Source organism: Eutrema salsugineum, unplaced genomic scaffold (genome assembly GCF_000478725.1).
Source record: "Eutrema salsugineum unplaced genomic scaffold, Eutsalg1_0 scaffold_8, whole genome shotgun sequence".
NCBI classification, from domain to species: Eukaryota; Viridiplantae; Streptophyta; class Magnoliopsida; order Brassicales; family Brassicaceae; genus Eutrema; species Eutrema salsugineum.
The window spans coordinates 8320558-8337991 of NW_006256414.1; the positions used below are offsets into that span (position 1 = coordinate 8320558).

Sequence of the window (17434 nt, forward strand, 5' to 3'; positions counted from 1 at the left end):
AATAAAGAGAGAACTTTTCTTTAAACCCTAAGAGCTAAGAGACTTGTGCGGCTGCCCCTTGTCTTGTGTTCTTCGACTTATCAAAGCTAGAGTCATCAGCTTTGTGGCGTCCTTCGATCCATTGGTTACTCAGTTCATCACTCCATCCTTTCGGTTAAGTAAAGAGAGCCATCGAGGCCAGTTACTTAGTCACCACATTCGTTCACCATCTCATCTCCCTTTGTCCGCGTAGAGAGAGCCATCGAAGCCAGCTACAAGGGTCCATACACTCGATCTTATATCAACTCTAGTATAGCTATTGGTGACTGTTGAGAATCTAGAGGCTCAAAGGCGTCGCCTGTGACCGAGCATAGACCCCAACAAACCAAGACCTGAAGCAGATTGATGTCCTAATATTGATACTGATGCAGGAAACAGAGTAACACAAGAAATATGGTTGTGTAACACAGAAAGTTGCCGAGAAACGAGTTTGAGGAAGAGATAAAGCAAGAGAGAAGGAGAAGGGAACACACACACAACATTTAAAAAATTCAGTGGGTCAAACCGACACCACCTACATCTCGCCAGGACTGTTGCTCGGAATCAACTAGAAGGAGAACACATTTACAAGTGATTCACACTCAAGAACTCACTCTGTGTAATGCAAGAGAAAACCCACCCCAAGGTTATGCTTTTACATGTTTTCTCTCACCCCTCTAGCCACATTGTGTGTCCACATCTTGGCTTACTCTCTCTCATCTCTTTCTATAAGCTTATATAGTAGAGACAACCTCAAACCCTAGTGCAAACACCTTAGCTTTTGAATTCACCAGAAGACAAATAGAAAAGGCTCCTCCTTTGTGATCCCAAAACTTAACTCAACCCAACATCATTAACCTGGGTTAGTTCTTGAAGACTTGCTCATCAAATTCACACAATCTTCACAGTGACTCCAGCATGACTTATGACGAGAATGCTTAGCACCACGAGGGTGGAGCAACAGAATGTTACGTGATTCAACCCCATGTTGAATTTTTTTCTTGCAAAATTCATGATATTTTGTGTTTTGTAAATATTAGTATGACATAACAAGAAAACATGTCATATTCCTACGAAAATTCCTACGAATGTATTTGGTAGGAATATTTTTTACCAATTTCTTACGCAATTATGACGAAAAATAAAAGTGGTAGGAAATAGGTAAAAAATTTCCTACGAAAAGAAAATGTCAAAAAGTGGTAGGAGATATCCAACCAATAACCTACCAAATTTATATTCGTAGAAAATACGGTCAAAATTTGGTAGGAAAATTGTAGGATAAAATTGACTGTTACACTGGTGGAAATTTTGTAGGAAATTGTCCTACAGATTTCCTACGAAATATTATTTGTAGAAAAATCGTAGGAATTTTGTAGGAAAATATGTCTTTTTGTTTGTCCCACATCGAAAATTTAACAATTTAGATGAAGAAATTGCACTATAAAAAGAGCAAAATTAAAATTTTCTACAGATTTCCTATGAAATATCGTTTGTAGAAAAAATCGTAGGAATTTCGTCGAAAACTTATATTTTTTTATTTGTCCCACATCAACAATCTAAGTTAATTTGGGTAAAGAAGTTGCTCTATAAATAAGAGTCTTCACCTTCTCTCCCTCTAATTAATAATTACTTAGTCAAATTTTAGGCTCATAGTAATTAGAGAATTTATTTTGTTTTTTGTTTATATTTCATTAATCAAATTTATAATTAATTTATATTTTAATTTAAATTGAATTTCCGATATTAATTTAATTTTTGATTTTTATAAAATTATATTGGTAGGAAATTGGTAAGAAATTAGTAGTAAAAGATTAGTAAAAAAATCGTAGGAAATAGGTAAGTGATGTTGATTGCGTGTCGTGTGTCGAGGGTTGGCAAGTTTTACCCTAAATGAAATCAATAGCCGCAAGTGCACAGCTGATCGATTGTAGTACTTAGGGATCGAATCCACAGGGAAGAAGGATCTTTTCCTGCAAAAGCCTTTGAAAGAAATATAAAGTAAGGAAGTCTAGAACCAAACGGTTTTGTGGGGGTTTTGGTGGTTTGTTTGAAATGTAAAAACGTAAAAAGAAACTACGGGAATTAAATGGCCTAATAACTAAACTTAACGAAAATGAATAAAAACGAGAAAAACGGATATTCTAATTGCTTAAATGAAAATCTACTAAAAAGAAATGACAATATTGAACTAAAGCTTGAAATAAAAACGGTGTAAATATATGGGAAGGAAGGCGTTGGGCTTCAGGGAAGTTTTCTCAGGGGTACGAACGATTCAAAACATTGCTAGAGAGTAAAATTGATAAGATCTTAGCTTAAACTTTTCGAACTGGAGTCACGGACGTATGAATACGCCACTGTCGTGATCATAGACAACTATCTCTCTCAACCCTGACCAGTAGGTTTCCACTCTGGCCCTGGAAAAAAAGAGATGCATTATGTTTAAGACTCGTCAGCATTCACAAATCGCCCATAAGTAGGTTTCTACTCCTATGGTTGTTTTGCTCTCACAGACTAGATCTGACACCGGATGAACACTTTCGTGTCACCAAGCATCTGGATCAGATTGTAGTTCATGACGCTACTCTCATGCAGTAAAAACGAATTCAGAAGAAAAAGTTCTAAGATTCGGCTCAAAAGCTCATGGAATCCTCATCGAACATATAAATCCCCATCAAAAATCCCTTAATCCCAACAATAAAACTACTCAGACCTAATGAATGAAATCAAAAACATAGTAATAATAAGTAGAATGGACACCGAAATTGAAAAATAAAAAACAAGGGTTCAAGAGACAAATCTCTCTCTCCCTAAAACCTAAAACTTAAAAAGTATTCTAAAACAATAAGAAAGATAGCATATCGAAATAGGGTTCCTAAGACATGTATTTACAGTGCTCAAGACATCTTTGGACGTCACTTAGGGTTTCTCCAAGTGAAGGAATCATTGTGGGCTTCAGAAATGGGCCTTCGGGCTCGGAGTTGGCTGGCCGCGGTCGGGAGGGCTGTGACCGTGGGGAATGGACTGCTGGCCACGGTCGGGATGCTTCTGACCGTGGGAAATGGCCTGTGACCGCAGTGGAATTGCTTGCCGGCTAGTTTACGGGACATCTTGCTCTTCGCGTATCTTTTGATTGAACCGTTGGATTGCCAAGCTGTAAAGTGTGCTGGAAAGTTGATACTTCCATCTTCAAGGTCTCCAAATTTGAGCTCGATCAGACGGTGAGAAGGCCTTCAATCAGGGGTGAACTTCTGACGGTTTGACTCTCAGCTGAAATCTGGTTTTCTATCCATTTTGTTAAGTTTTTCCCTAAGTTACCTGAAAAGAGTCTTGGAACTAAAAATACTAGAAAAACGTAATAAAAGTACTTAAAAGCAATTAAAAACATAGAAAAAGTATTTCAAAACGATCCATAAAAGTGGTCAAAATACGGTGTTATCAACTCCCCCAGACTTAAACCTTTGTTTGTCCTCAAACAAAGCAAAAGCCTTAACTGGTTAAGTGAAAACAAAAATAGGGAATGCACAAATCTCATAGACATGAACTCCTAAACTAGGACCAAAGATAGTGCATCAATCTACAACTTAGTCTAGAAAATTCTCACCAATGCACAAGAGATACTAGTCCACTTTTTCCGTCATGCAAAACTTAAACAATCTAAATCTTGATTCCAGTCAACTAGCTTTCTACATTCATTAAGTTCAATAGTGAGTTCTCATTAAAGACATCATCCAGGGTAGACGGCGTTTGGCATTAAAGGGCTATTTAAGTGGTGGAGTAAAAGTGTTTCGGGTTACCTGAAGATCTGGAGGATGCAAGATAATATGCAAAACCGCAAGAGAGATAAGGATCTGTTGATGACCACAGTTTTCAGTCACTTCTTCTTGCCAAATGTTGTTGCATACTCCTTCCTCCTTTGTTGTAAACAGCTGTTCCCCCAGACTTAGATTCTTTCCGGGAATCAGAAAATGATCTCCAAAACTCCATAAAATCGAACTCCAGTTGCCTTGGAACTTAAAATTCGACCTCTCTAGACTCTCTAAGGCTTTTATTTCCTTTCTTTTCTTATTTTTGGATTTTTTTTTTTTTTGAAAGGAAATGCCTTTTAAAGAGAGAGAGAGACTAGAGGACGAGATTGTACCCAAATTTGAGTTTTTTCTAAGGCAAACTGAGCTTCCTCTTGTGTTGAATCCTTCCGGGAACTCTTCCGGCAAATCGCAGGTCTCTGTCCTTGGTGACTGAAAACTGTGTCGTTCCTCTTTCTCTCCAACGTTTTTGCACTTATCTGCATATAAGACAATAGAAAACAAGAGTGCATGTGGTTTGAAAGAGGATTGGTTAAGGTGGGGAACTAGCTAAAGATGAACTAGCCATTCAGGATCAACAGAGAGTGGTAAAAGGATAAAGGAGTCCTGAATGTATGATTCATTTCCCTGGTCTAATGCTTCAATGAGAAAATTAAGTCCAAATTAAGTCCATATAAAACAGAGCTAGTGTATCCCTTCATCTTAATCGAAATCATTCAAATTCCTCTGGGGTACTTCGTTTCAAATGTGCTTAGCTACCGCCTAGTCTAGTCCTAAATCATGAATGAGCATGTCACTAGGAACAGTCTAAAAGCACACAGTCAAATATCATTGATTCATGTTCACCATTCCCTTTAAAACGTATTTTGTTTTTAAAACCGATTTTGAAAAACTTTAAGGAAAATGCAAAAAGTGTAGATAATGCAAGACTCATGAAATAAAAGTGGTTAGAGAGGGATGAAATCCTCCCCCAGACTTAAATCACACTGTCCTCAGTGTGAAACAAGTCGAGATTGGATGAGAAAAATGGATAGATAATCGAATTGGTAAGGACAAGGAGAACTTACCTGGATCCGGGATGCTGGTGGAGATGAACTGGATTCATTCGAAGGGGTTTGGGAAGGTGATAGGTGGTGATGAAGGTGGTGGAGGGTATTGAATGAGGTGGAGTGGTGATTGGTGAGGTGAAATGAGGTGAAGTGGGTGGTTTGGGGTTGGGTTTGATCTCAACGACTAATTGCCGCGGTCAGGAGTCACGCGACCGCGGCAAACAAGTGCTTGGCCGCGGTCAGAATCACGCGACCGCGGTCGATCATACGTTTCCCGCGGTCCGAACGTCTGCGACCGCGGGGGCTTATTTCGCGGCCTCTTCCTGCTTCTCCTTGGTTCCTGCTGGGCCGAGCAGTCAGGTACCATCCTTCTTTTTGGTTTTTTTCGGGTTTTTTGATTTTTTTGGCTTTTTTGTTTTATAAGAAACACCTGAAACTAAGAAAAAGAAAAAGATCAAAAGAAAAAGAAAGAAAAATCCTAAAGAGAGCAATACCTAAATGGGTTGCCTCCCATTAAGCGCTTCTGTTTTAAGTCGTTTAGCTCGACTTTTGGTGTTGGACGTGGCTTATTCCAATGAAGAAGACCTTGTCCTGAGACAAGTCTTTTTCGACATCTCCTTGCTTTGCCTAGCAGGTTCTTCGTCACTACAAAGTTCTTCTTCAAACTTTTCTGTTGCAGAACGTTTTTCTGCTTTGCTGTTGTATGGGACAGCTTCTGTGAAGACATCTTTGTCGATATTAGGAAATGAAATCCTCCAGTTTGGCCAGTCCATTATAGCTCCGGAAGTTGCTAGAAAAGACCATCCGAGAATCACTGGATATGTTGCATCTCTCGTCTCAACAATGTAGAAGTCGACAGACACTATGCAATCTCCTATTCTCAAAGGAATTTCATGAGCTATTCTTTGAGGTGTTGCATTTGAATCATCAGCTAGACTAATCTTTGCTCTAGTCCTGCGCAGGTGTTTAATACCAAGTCTCAAAGCAATTGCCTTGGACATCATGTTAAGACAAGCTGCAGAATCACATAGCACGTTTTTAAACATTTCTCCTCTAATAGAACAAGAGATAAGAAACTGACCTACACCTTCGATTTTGTGAAGTGTTCGAACAGGTTTATCTCTTCTGGCATGATTGAACAAGTCTTCTATCTCAGGGATTGATTCCTTGCTCTCACAGAAGTAGTGGCCTATCATGAAGTCTTTGCAAGCTTTGGCAAAGGTGATTCCTTCAGGCTAATTTCGAACCACATCATTGAATTCGTCGAGCTTCTCCTTGCTGATTTTGTTGGTGTAGTGGCTGCAGTCTTCCGGCTTTTTGAGGTGAATCGCATAGACAGCTGCTTCTGGTGTTGTCATGTATCGAGCTCGCATAAAGTATCTATGGATATCCTCTTTAGACTCCTTGCAGTACCTGAAAAAGACTTGCAAACGACCAAGTTTCCAGATTTCATCAAAGCTTAAATGAGCAGGGAATGACCTGACTACGTTGTTGAACTCCATTAGCTTCTCTCTACTGATGTTGTTTGTGATCCATTGAATTTCTCCTGAGCCATCTTCTGAGGAATATCCTGCGTTTGGATCTTCTAACAATCCATACTCTTCATCTTCAGAGTATTGTTCTTCATACTCATCTTCACAAGACAAAGCCATGTTGCAAGGCCATGACTTGTCCTCTTCTTCAGATCTTTGGGTGCTTATGTAGCAAACCAGTTGTTGATGGAGTGGTTTAGTCATCCCAGGAGGTGTACCAGACCCACAGATGCTTGTATGAGCTGAACGGGACTGTTTTGGAACGTTTTTACGGTTGGCCTTGACTGCAGGTGACGCGTCCGCGGGAAAACAACCATGGGCCGCGGGCGGGCCTAACACGACCGCGGGAGAGGGCTTCTTGGCCGCGGTCAGAGCCAACGCGACCGCGGGGATTTGTCTACGAGTTCCCCTGCTGCTGTTGCTTCCTCCTTTGCTTCCTGGATGGTCTCCTGGGTCTTCTGGTTTGATGTACTTCCTCTCTGGACTTGAGTCTTTAGTTTTGGTTGCTGGAATCTGCTCTCAAAGTCTTTGCATGATCTTCTCAACCTTATCTTCAACTTCATCAAGAGCATAGACTACTTTGTCCATGGTTGAGTCAAGCTCTTCGGTTTTGGCAATGACTTTGTAAACCTTCTCTGAAACTTCGACTGTAAAGTCATAAGACTCGTTCTTAGCTTCGTTTAGGGCTTTGTCCACATCATCAATTTTGAAATCCAGGTCCATGACTTTGTTTTTGGTGTTGCGAAGCTCATAGGTGTGCTTTGCTTGCTCTTCCTCCATGCTGTTGAATCTGTTAGCGATCATAGCTGCGTCCTTGGTTGCTCGTTCTTCTATTGAATTGACTTGTGAGGCTAGGTCATCGATTTTCTCATTGAAAAGTTTCGATATCCCGTCAATCCTTTCGTTTAGAGCAGCTGTCGCGGTTGCTTGAGCTTCTATGAACTGTCTGATCACGCCTTCGAGCTGACTCAATCTGTTGCTGAGCTGGACGTTCTCATCTTGCTGGAGAACCTGGTGAGGTAGGCGACACATAGAATATCTAGGGTTTGCCATTTGAGGTGCGTAGGGCTCCTTCTGGAACGTTCTGTAGTCTTCGCTTCGAATTGTTTTGTAGAGATCGCGCAGATACTGCCTCTCTCTGCGTCTGGTGGCTTGAGGAGTGTTATAGAAACCTTCCTCATAGTGTATATTTCGATTTATAGGATTCATATCTTCTGAAATGGAAACAAAATAACCGAAAAATGGAAAATTGCAGAAAAGGAGTTCTAGAGTCGATTTACCAACCTTTCTCGGGGTTTTGCGGAAAAGAAAACGCGTTCCTTCCCCGGCAACGGCGCCAAAAACTTGATTGCGTGTCGTGTGTCGAGGGTTGTCAAGTTTTACCCTAAATGAAATCAATAGCCGCAACTGCACAGCTGATCGATTGTAGTACTTAGGTATCGAATCCACATGGAAGGAGGATCTTTTCCTGCAAAAGCCTTTGAAAGAAATATAAAGTAAGGAAGTCTAGAACCAAACGGTTTTGTGGGGGTTTTGGTGGTTTGTTTAAAATGTAAAAACGAAATCTAAAAAGAAACTACGAGAATTAAATGGCTTAATAACTAAACTTAACGAAAATGAATAAAAACGAGAAAAACGGATATTCTAATTGCTTAAATGAAAATCTACTTAAAAGGAATGACAATATTGAACTAAAGCTTGAAATAAAAACGGTGTAAATATATGTGAAGGAAGGCGTTGGGCTTCAGGGAAGTTTTCTCAGGGGTACGAACGATTCAAAACATTGCTAGAGAGTAAAATTGATAAGATCTTAGCTTAAACTTTTCGAACTGGAGTCACAGACGTATGAATATGCCACTGTCGTGATCATAGACAACTATGTGTCTCAACCCTGACCAGTAGGTTTCCACTCTGGCCCTAGAAGAGAAGAGATGCATTATGTTTAAGACTCGTCAGCATTCACAAATCGCCCATAGTTAGGTTTCCACTCCTATGGTTTTTTTGCTCTCCCAAACTAGATCTGACACCGGATGAACACTTTCGTGTCACCAAGCATCTGGATCAAATTGTAGTTCATGACGCTACTCTCATGCAGTAAAAACGAATTCAGAAAAAAAGTTCTAAGATTCGGCTCAAAAGCTCATGGAATCCTCATCGAACATATAAATCCCCATCGAAAATCCCTTAACCCCAACAATAAAACTACTCAGACATAATGAACGAAATCAAAAACATAGTATTAATAAGTAGAATAGAAACCGAAATTGAAAAAGAAAGAACAAGGGTTTAAGAGACAAATCTCTCTCTCCCTAAAACCTAAAACTTAAAAAGTATTCTAAAACAATAAGAAAGATAGCATATCGAAATAGGGTTCCTAAGACATGTATTTATAGTGCTCAAGACATCTCTGGACGTCACTTAGGGTTTCTCCAAGTGAAAGAATCATTGTGGGCTTCAGAAATGGGCCTTCGGGCTCGGAGTTGGCTGGCCGCGGTCAGGAGGGCTGTGACCGCGGGGAATGGACTGCTGGCTGCGGTCGGGATGCTTCTGACCGCAGGAAATGGCCTGTTGGCCGCGGGTGGAATTGCTTGCCGGCTGGTTTACGGGACATCTTGCTCTTCGCGTATCCTTTGATTGAACCGTTGGATTGCCAAGCTGTAAAGTGTGCTGGAAAGCTGATACTTCCATCTTTAAGGTCTCCAAATTTGAGCTGGATCAGACGGTGAGAAGGCTTTCAATCAGGGGTGAACTTCTGACGCTTTGACTCTGAGCTGAAATCTGGTTTTTTATCCATTTTGTTAAGCTTTTCCCTAAGTTACCTAAAAAGAGTCTTGGAACTACAAATACTAGAAAAACGTAATAAAAGTACTTAAAAACAATTAAAAACATAAAAAAAATATTTCAAAACGATCCATAAAAGTGGTCAAAATACGGTGTTATCAGATGTTTCCTAGGAAATTGGTAGGAACACTAATCGATAGAAAATGGTAGTAATTTGGTAGGAAAGTATTACTAAAATTTCTGTAGGAAAACTATCCTACCAACATTTTCGTAGGAAATTTCCTACAATTTTCTTACCTTTTACAATTTCCGACGGCCAATTTCCTATGATAAAATTTCGTAGGAATTTGGTAAGAAAGGGCTGTTTCCTACGTTTTTCTGACGATATTTTCCGTAGGTTTTTGGCATGTTTTCTTGTAGTGTGATGTAATCGACATTTTTATAGATGAAAAATCAAAGTAGATATTATGTAAATACTCGTGGAAGATTTTGTTCCAGAAAAAAAATGATTATAGAATATAAATTCACAAATCAAAAAGATACCCCTTTCAAGACTTACTTCACTTTTCATCTTTTAGGATTGTGTACTTGAATCTTTTCAAAATATAATTTTTTGTCATGTCTCTGCGAACTCAAACAAAAACCATCATATGAATTACAATACCGATCATTGCATTTGAAAATGTATATCCGAGGAAAGCATAATGAATGCATTCTACCAATGTGTTTGCCAGTTAAAGGCTCTCTTTACCTCGTAATAGAATACTGTTGGTTTTGTCTTCATGACTACACACCAAAAGGTTTTGGAAAGGTCTCAGCAAAAAACCAAAGTTACTGCGGTGAAAAGAGAACAAGTTTTGCTGAGAGGTTTAAACCAAGGACAAAGACTTGAAAATGCAGAAGCTTTCTACAAAAGCAGAGACATAGTTTTGAGGAAACAAGTTCAAGACGTTAGAGATAAAGAATGACAAATGAGGAAAGGCAAGAAGACTTGGCGACAGAGGGGAGCTTAATCGGCTGATCTGTAGGTGTTGCAGGCGGCTAAAGAATAGCTCCGATTCACGTGATGGCTTAGACTTTGGATCGGATCGCTAGCAAAGGATCCAAAGTGTCTTATCTCTAAATGTGTATAAAAGAACATAAGAGAGATATAAATAAGTGTGTGTAAGAGAAAACACAAGAACGTGAGTGAGCCAAAGTTTAGGTCTTTGTGACCCCTATACATTGATTCTAGTGGATTTCTGGATAGTTTTCCGGCGATACATAGCACCCAAGTTTACATGCGTGAACTCATGAATTGCGCGTGTGCTCCCTTACTCTGTTTTCTTTACTCTCTTTCTTTCTTTTCTCACAAGAACCAAACACTAAATCATTCCTAAGCAACATCAAATTGATCTAAATCCTAACAAATATCTATTAAAAAAAAACATGAACAGTTATACCTGTTAGAGCTATTGCATAAACATCAAATATCACGAGTCGTAAATCACTTAGAACCAATGAACAAAATCACATCTTGTGAACAAACTATCATCGAATTTCATGAAATATTGAGGATGCATTTTTTTGAACGACTATATGCAACATTGGCTGCTCCCAAAGTCACTTCAGTTAATCTTCTAGAAATGTATCATATTTTTTTTATTTATTCCAAAAATATCTTTAACCAGGTCTCCCCAAGTCCATCCAATAAAAATTGTATGAGTTGCATTACCGGATTAGAAATTTTCAGAAAGGTACTTTGTATAAAATTGCAACGCAAAAACTCATACACAGAAAAGTACTGGGATACGGGAAAAATCCATTTGACTCTAAACTTATCATGACTATTGTAGAGACAACACATACCACAAGTAATGAAACATTCAAAACTAGCAAACAAGATTTCATGTTGTTGTGAACCAATCATCAAAACCGCCCGCATCACTAGAGCCAAAATGTTTGGAACAATGTTGATATAATCATTGTGTATTAGCGTTATCCATGAGAATATCATACCTTGATCATTATGATCTCGCTGCATTATATGAACTCGGGAGAGGAAAAAAATTTGTAAGTCATTATAAGTAGACTAGATGTAAAAATTTTGATTTGATAAAAAAGGGAAAATACTTGTTCATTAATGTTTAAATCGCTAGGAAGAGTGAAGGTTTCGAGTGGCATCTCCTAAAAAGGTTCAGCTACTCTAATGTAGTTATTGGCGACCACCCATAACTCACGACAGAGATACTTAGCAACATGACAGTGGAGCAAAAGAGTTGTAAAGGAATCAACCCCATGTTGAATATTTTTTTGCAAAATTTTCTAATACTTTGTACTATGTAAATATTTGTATGGCGTGTACGACCTCTTCTGAAAAATTGAAGTATATCTATTATATTAAAACAAAAACACTTTTAGTGTTTGGATCCAAACACTTCCAATTTTTTTTTAAAAAAATTATTTAAAAACTGTTTTAAGATTATTTTATTTTGTTGCGATATTAATTTTTTAAAAGTACATTTCTATTATATATAAAACTAATTCCGAAAATTAGATATCAATTTAGATAATTAAAGATTTCCTTAATATATTTCAAGTTTAATATAAATTTTAATATTTTTTTAAAAAAATTGCAATTAAATTTAAGTCTACAAAGTTAGATACTAAATAAATTATTTTAGACTTCTTTAAATATGTTTAGATTTAATTTCACATTTAAAATTTAAATAATATTTTCATAATAACACATATGATTAAAAAATATTTAATCATAATCAATCGGTCAAAAACTTTATATATTTAAAATTCATAAAAATTTATATTATATGATAATTTGATAGGACGGGTTAAATTTTTTAATTTTTATTTATAATTGTGGTCTTATGCCGGTTAAGTTATCAAAACATGCAAGATAAAATTATTTCAAAATTAGATAATATTTATATTATATGGTAATATGAACGGACATATTAGAATTATATTTTTATAACCATAATTTTTTTCGGATTAATAGAATGAACGAATTAAAATTATGTTTTTATAATAACTATCTTTTTATTAATAGAATGATCTGGTTGTAATTATGTTTTTATGAACACGGTCGTAATAATACTAACAAAAAAAAATTAAATACAAATTATATATAAACAAAAAATGAATCTTTGTCACATATTAAAAAAAATTATATCTATAAAAAAACATAAATTACATTACAAATTTGATAAAATTCTCGTGCGGATGCACGAGGTAAAATTTAGTTCTATGTAAATTACCATCAAAGATTTTTTCTAAAGAATATTAATTATTGAATATATATATATATATATAACAAATTCTAAGATACCCTTTCAACTTCTTTGAGATTTACTTCATTTTTCATCTTCTAAAATTATGTACTTGAATATATATTCAAAATATAATTTTGGTCATGTCAATGTGAACTCAATTAAAAACCATTGTATAATAAATGGTTTTAACATATAATTACATGAGCATAATGCATACATTTTACCAATGCGTTTGCAAGTGCAAGATTCTCTTTACACATTAATTAAATACCTATCTAAAAACACATATGCATTAATACATGTTAGGTCTATTCAATAGACATCAAATATCATGAGTAATGAATCACTCAGAAGTCAGAACCAATGAACAAAATCACGTTTGTAAACCTATCATCAATTGTCATGAAATATTGATGATGCAATTTTCTAACGACTATACGCAACATTGACCACTCTCAAAGTAACTTCACTTATTCTTCTATTTATGCATCATATGTTTTTATCTATTCAAAAATATCTTTAACCACGTCTCCACAAATCTAGGCAACAAACATTGTATGAGTTGCATTACCAAATAACTAATCTTAGGAAATGTATCTTGCATAAAATTGCAATGCATGTTCAATAAGCAGAGAATGCAGACATTTTGCTATTGTATTTACAAATGCAAAACTAGTACAGACAAAAGTATTAGGATACAAAAAGAAAAAACATTTTGACTTTTGACTTATCATGACCAGATAACACATATCAGATTCAAAACCAGCAAACAAGATTACATGTTGTTGTGAACCAATTATCAAAATCCGTACATCACTAAAGCCATAATGTTCTTAACAACGTTAGAATCATCATCGCTTATCGGTGTTATCCACAAGATATCATGCCTAGATCATTATTATCAGCCTGAGTTATGTTAACATGAAAAAGGAAAAAAATAATTGTAAAAATGTTGATTCGATGAAGAGATAGAATATACTTTTTTGAGAGTGTTTATGCCGACATGAGGAGGGAAGATTTTGATTGGCATCTCTTCAGAAGATTCAGCTACTTTTGTGTAGCTATTGATGACTCTGACATAACTCCCAACGGAGATGCTTAACAACACGACAGTGGAACAAAAGAGTGCTAAACGATTCAACCTCATGTTGTACTTTGTAAATATATCTATTATCTTGTACTTTGTAAATATTTGTATGACATGATCGACCTTTCAATAGATAAACAATCAAAGCATATTCTATGTAAATTCTGGTCGAAGATGTTGTTCCAAAGAAAATTAATTATAGAATGTAAATTTAGGAAATCTAAAAGATATCCCCTTCAACTTCTTTGAGATTTACTTCACTTTTAATCTTAGAATTGTGTACTTGAATCTATTCAAAAACAAATTTTTAGCCATGTGTCTACTAACTCAACGAAAAACCATTATATGATGCCAGATGATTACATTTAGAACTATATATTGTTTTTATGAAAACAAACCAAATTGTATTACATATTCGATGAAAAGCATAATGCATACAATTTATCTATGTATTTGCAAGTGCAAAGCTCTCTTAAAGAATACTATAACAAAAAATATCTACATCTATACGTGTTAGAGCCATTACATAGATATCAAATATCACGAGTACTTAATCACTTAGATCCAATAGAAAATGATGTCACGTGAACCTCATCGAATGTCATAAAATATGCATGGAGGATGCATTTTAACGACTATGCACAACATTGGCTACCTCCAACTAGAAATGTATCATATGCTTTTACCTATTCAAAAATATCTTGAACCACGTCTCTAGAAATACGAGCAACAAATATTGCGTGAGTTGCGTTACCATATTACTAATCTTCAGAAAGGAATTGTGTATATAATTGCAATACATGTTCAATGAGAGGAGAATGCAGACATTTTGCTAGTGCATTTACTAATGGAAAACTCGTACAAAGAAAAGTAGTAGGATACATAAAGAAAAAACATTTGACTTTTGACTTATCATGGCCATTGCAGAGGTAACACATATCAGAAGTAATAGAGCATTCAAAACCAACAAACAAAAACGCATGTTGTGAACCAATCATCAAAACCCCCACATCACTAGATGCCTAATGTCTAACAGATACTTCTACAACTGCTAAATATGGATGCATTGACCAGTAATATGAATAAAATAGTAGAACACAATAAAGAACTAAAAGACCTCAACATGTCAACACCTTTAGTGTATTTTTTACTAAATTAAGCTGCTTTTGTTCCAAAACCCTACTTTAAAAATATCAGCTAACTAAAAACATAACACCAATATTAATAACTTCCAGACACAAATCCTCATTGAGCTAGGTTGGAAAAATGAAAATGTAGCAAACCAAGTTCTTATTTTCTTTTTTATTTTGGACATTAGTCAGCTCTAAGGAAATGTATTTTCTAGTTATTCATACAACATAAACTAATTTTTAACGTGCAACATATAATTATTATTGTAGCTGGAATTACAAATTATAAAAAGATTTTAGCTTATCTTTAATAACAGAAGATTCGAAGGATTTTTGTATTTCTAGCCTCAACGCTTCTTCATCCATTTGATAATATATCATAATATATCTTTAAAATATAAATAATCCATAACGTTTCATTTAATAAATTAAATATTTTTTGGGTCAAATTATATATTTATCTTAAATTTGATAAATTGGATTTTTGTTTTCATTTGATAATTAGACATTTATGTAGAATAACATGTTATTAAAAAAATCATCCATCCGGTAACGAAAAACCATTTTGTACTATTTTACACCATTTTCACTAATATAAATGGGTAAATCCGTCCGAAATGCTCAAAATTCTCTTTTGTTCATTTGAATTTGAACAACGAAATGGTATGCCATCTACTTAATTGCTCTCCCAGATTTTGTCATTTGGATCTACTTTGTTTTTGAAGAAACTTTGACTACCAAACTCTTCTATTATTGTGTCTAGTGATTTGATTACCATTAAAAAGTTTGACGCCAAAAAAAACTTCCAAATTTGATTCTCACCGACGGCAGAAGAAATGGAAAGGAGTTGGTGGCTTCGAATATTGCATCGAAAGCAGCTTCACGGCCACAATGGCATTAGCTGTCTCCGTGTAATGAATCCCATCCCAGCTTATGAAATGAGACCCTTTGTCACATACATTAGAGCCTCTATGCCCACATGTTATGTTCACATTATAGTTGTAAGGAGACCCTCCGTATCCGCAACACGCCATTAACGGTCTCCCAAAACCTGCATTGATCTAACTGTAAGTTAAGTTGTAACCATCTCATTCAGTCTCAACGAGGAAATGAGTAATTCTCCTTTACCGTATTTGTTGGAGTTTACAATGAGGCTGTATTTGATAGCGTATATGTCGACATAGATTATGGTGGCGTCTCTCAGTTCGGTCCTCAGCTCCTCACACATATGATCTAATATTTGGTTAAACAGTTTCGCTGCCGAGTTGTAACTGGTTAAGCAACCGTGCTGGTCGAGATCTCTTCGCTTAACCATCGAAAGTTTCTGAGGTAGACAACCTAGTGGACCAGTGTTGTGAATCCAGAATCTCCTTCCTCCTTCATCATACAATTTCTAAAGACCGCAAAAACCGATTTTAAAATGTTAAACAGTGCATATCAAAGTTCTAAAAAGATCGAAAGATCTAACCTTCATGACGGTTTTTATCTCAGAAATAATTTGCGGAATCAGCTCGACCGTTTGAGAATACGAGTTACCTTTAGAGAAGGAACGGGCAATGTCATTCTGTCCGATATCGATCATGTACAATGCATTTTTGAATCCATCCTCGCTTATGAACATACTTCCATCTACAGAACACACAGTAGCTAAATCCTATAAAGATCATCAACAGAGGATCTAGAACAGTGGTTTGAGATGAGGTTGGTTTACTGGAAGTAGAAGCGAGCTCGAGAGATCGGGATTTGAAATGGAGGAATTGCATGAGCTGAATGTTGAGCGCAAAAGGAACATTTTTGGGGAGAGTAGTGGATCCAACGATTGCGAAATTTGCACCATTTTGGAACCTTGATCCACCCAATGAATCTAAGTATGGCCTCAAGAGACTAGTATTTAAACTCTGGCCTGTAAATCCCCTCGTTAGTATATCCATTTTACCCACTTTGGATGAATGCTAAATATCTATACAAACACAAATAGGCTAAATCGCAGGCTAAGCAGGGCTTCACAAAATAACCGAATTCATAAACAATGGTTGAATTTGGCTTCTAAGCGTGAAAACCAAAGCAAATGGTAATGCAAATTGAGAACCCAAAGAAACCAAATTAAAACTGCATTACAACAGATCGAAACATAACCGAACCAAAGTTAAAACCAGTTTACCCTTACTTAACCAACTAGACAAATGAAAAGGGGTTAATGTATTTTGTGACTTCTGACATATAACATATTATACATGGGACCCACTTTGTTGTGATAGAAGATTTCAGTGACCGAGTGAATATGCTTAGTTGGATCACACCTGCGATCACCGACATTAATGTCTAAATATGTTATGAGCCGCACATCCAGATGCGAATGGACGGTGGATCTGTCATAAATCACTTCTGTTCTATTACTTTTTTTTGGTAAAACATACTCACACAGCGAAACAGAGTTTTTGGTTTTGTTTTACTTACAGAGGAAATCGATGAGAAGACGTCCGTCAGACAAACGACCGGTGGATCGCCGGAAAAATAAGCGTCCATTAGGGAAGCCGATGGGGTAACCAAGACCAGCGACGAGCCCGCCTGTGTCAGAGTTGGAATCTCCGAAGTTAAAAATAACCGGCGGAGCTTGACAAATAGCCGCCGCAGAGGGTTGCCGGAGACTGAGAAGAACCAGTGACACAAATATAGTAAAGAAGAAGGAGAATGTGTCGGAGTGGCAAAAGAGAGTGGCCATTGGGGAGATCTTGATTGTGTGGAGACAGCTAAACCTTTGTAAC

General features: G+C 36.5%; 1 protein-coding gene across 1 annotated transcript; it reads right to left on the minus strand.

Annotated features, from left to right (window-relative positions):
* Nucleotides 1-15262: 15262 nt before the first annotated feature.
* LOC18010112 (GDSL esterase/lipase LIP-4) lies at nt 15263-17434 on the minus strand. The gene is made up of 5 exons (XM_006392342.2): nt 17127-17434; nt 16381-16572; nt 16138-16298; nt 15798-16062; nt 15263-15720 (listed from the first exon to the last, which is right to left on the minus strand). The coding sequence occupies exons 1-5, from the start codon at nt 17389-17391 to the stop codon at nt 15488-15490; spliced, it is 1116 nt and encodes a 371-aa protein (XP_006392404.1). The 5' UTR covers nt 17392-17434; the 3' UTR covers nt 15263-15487.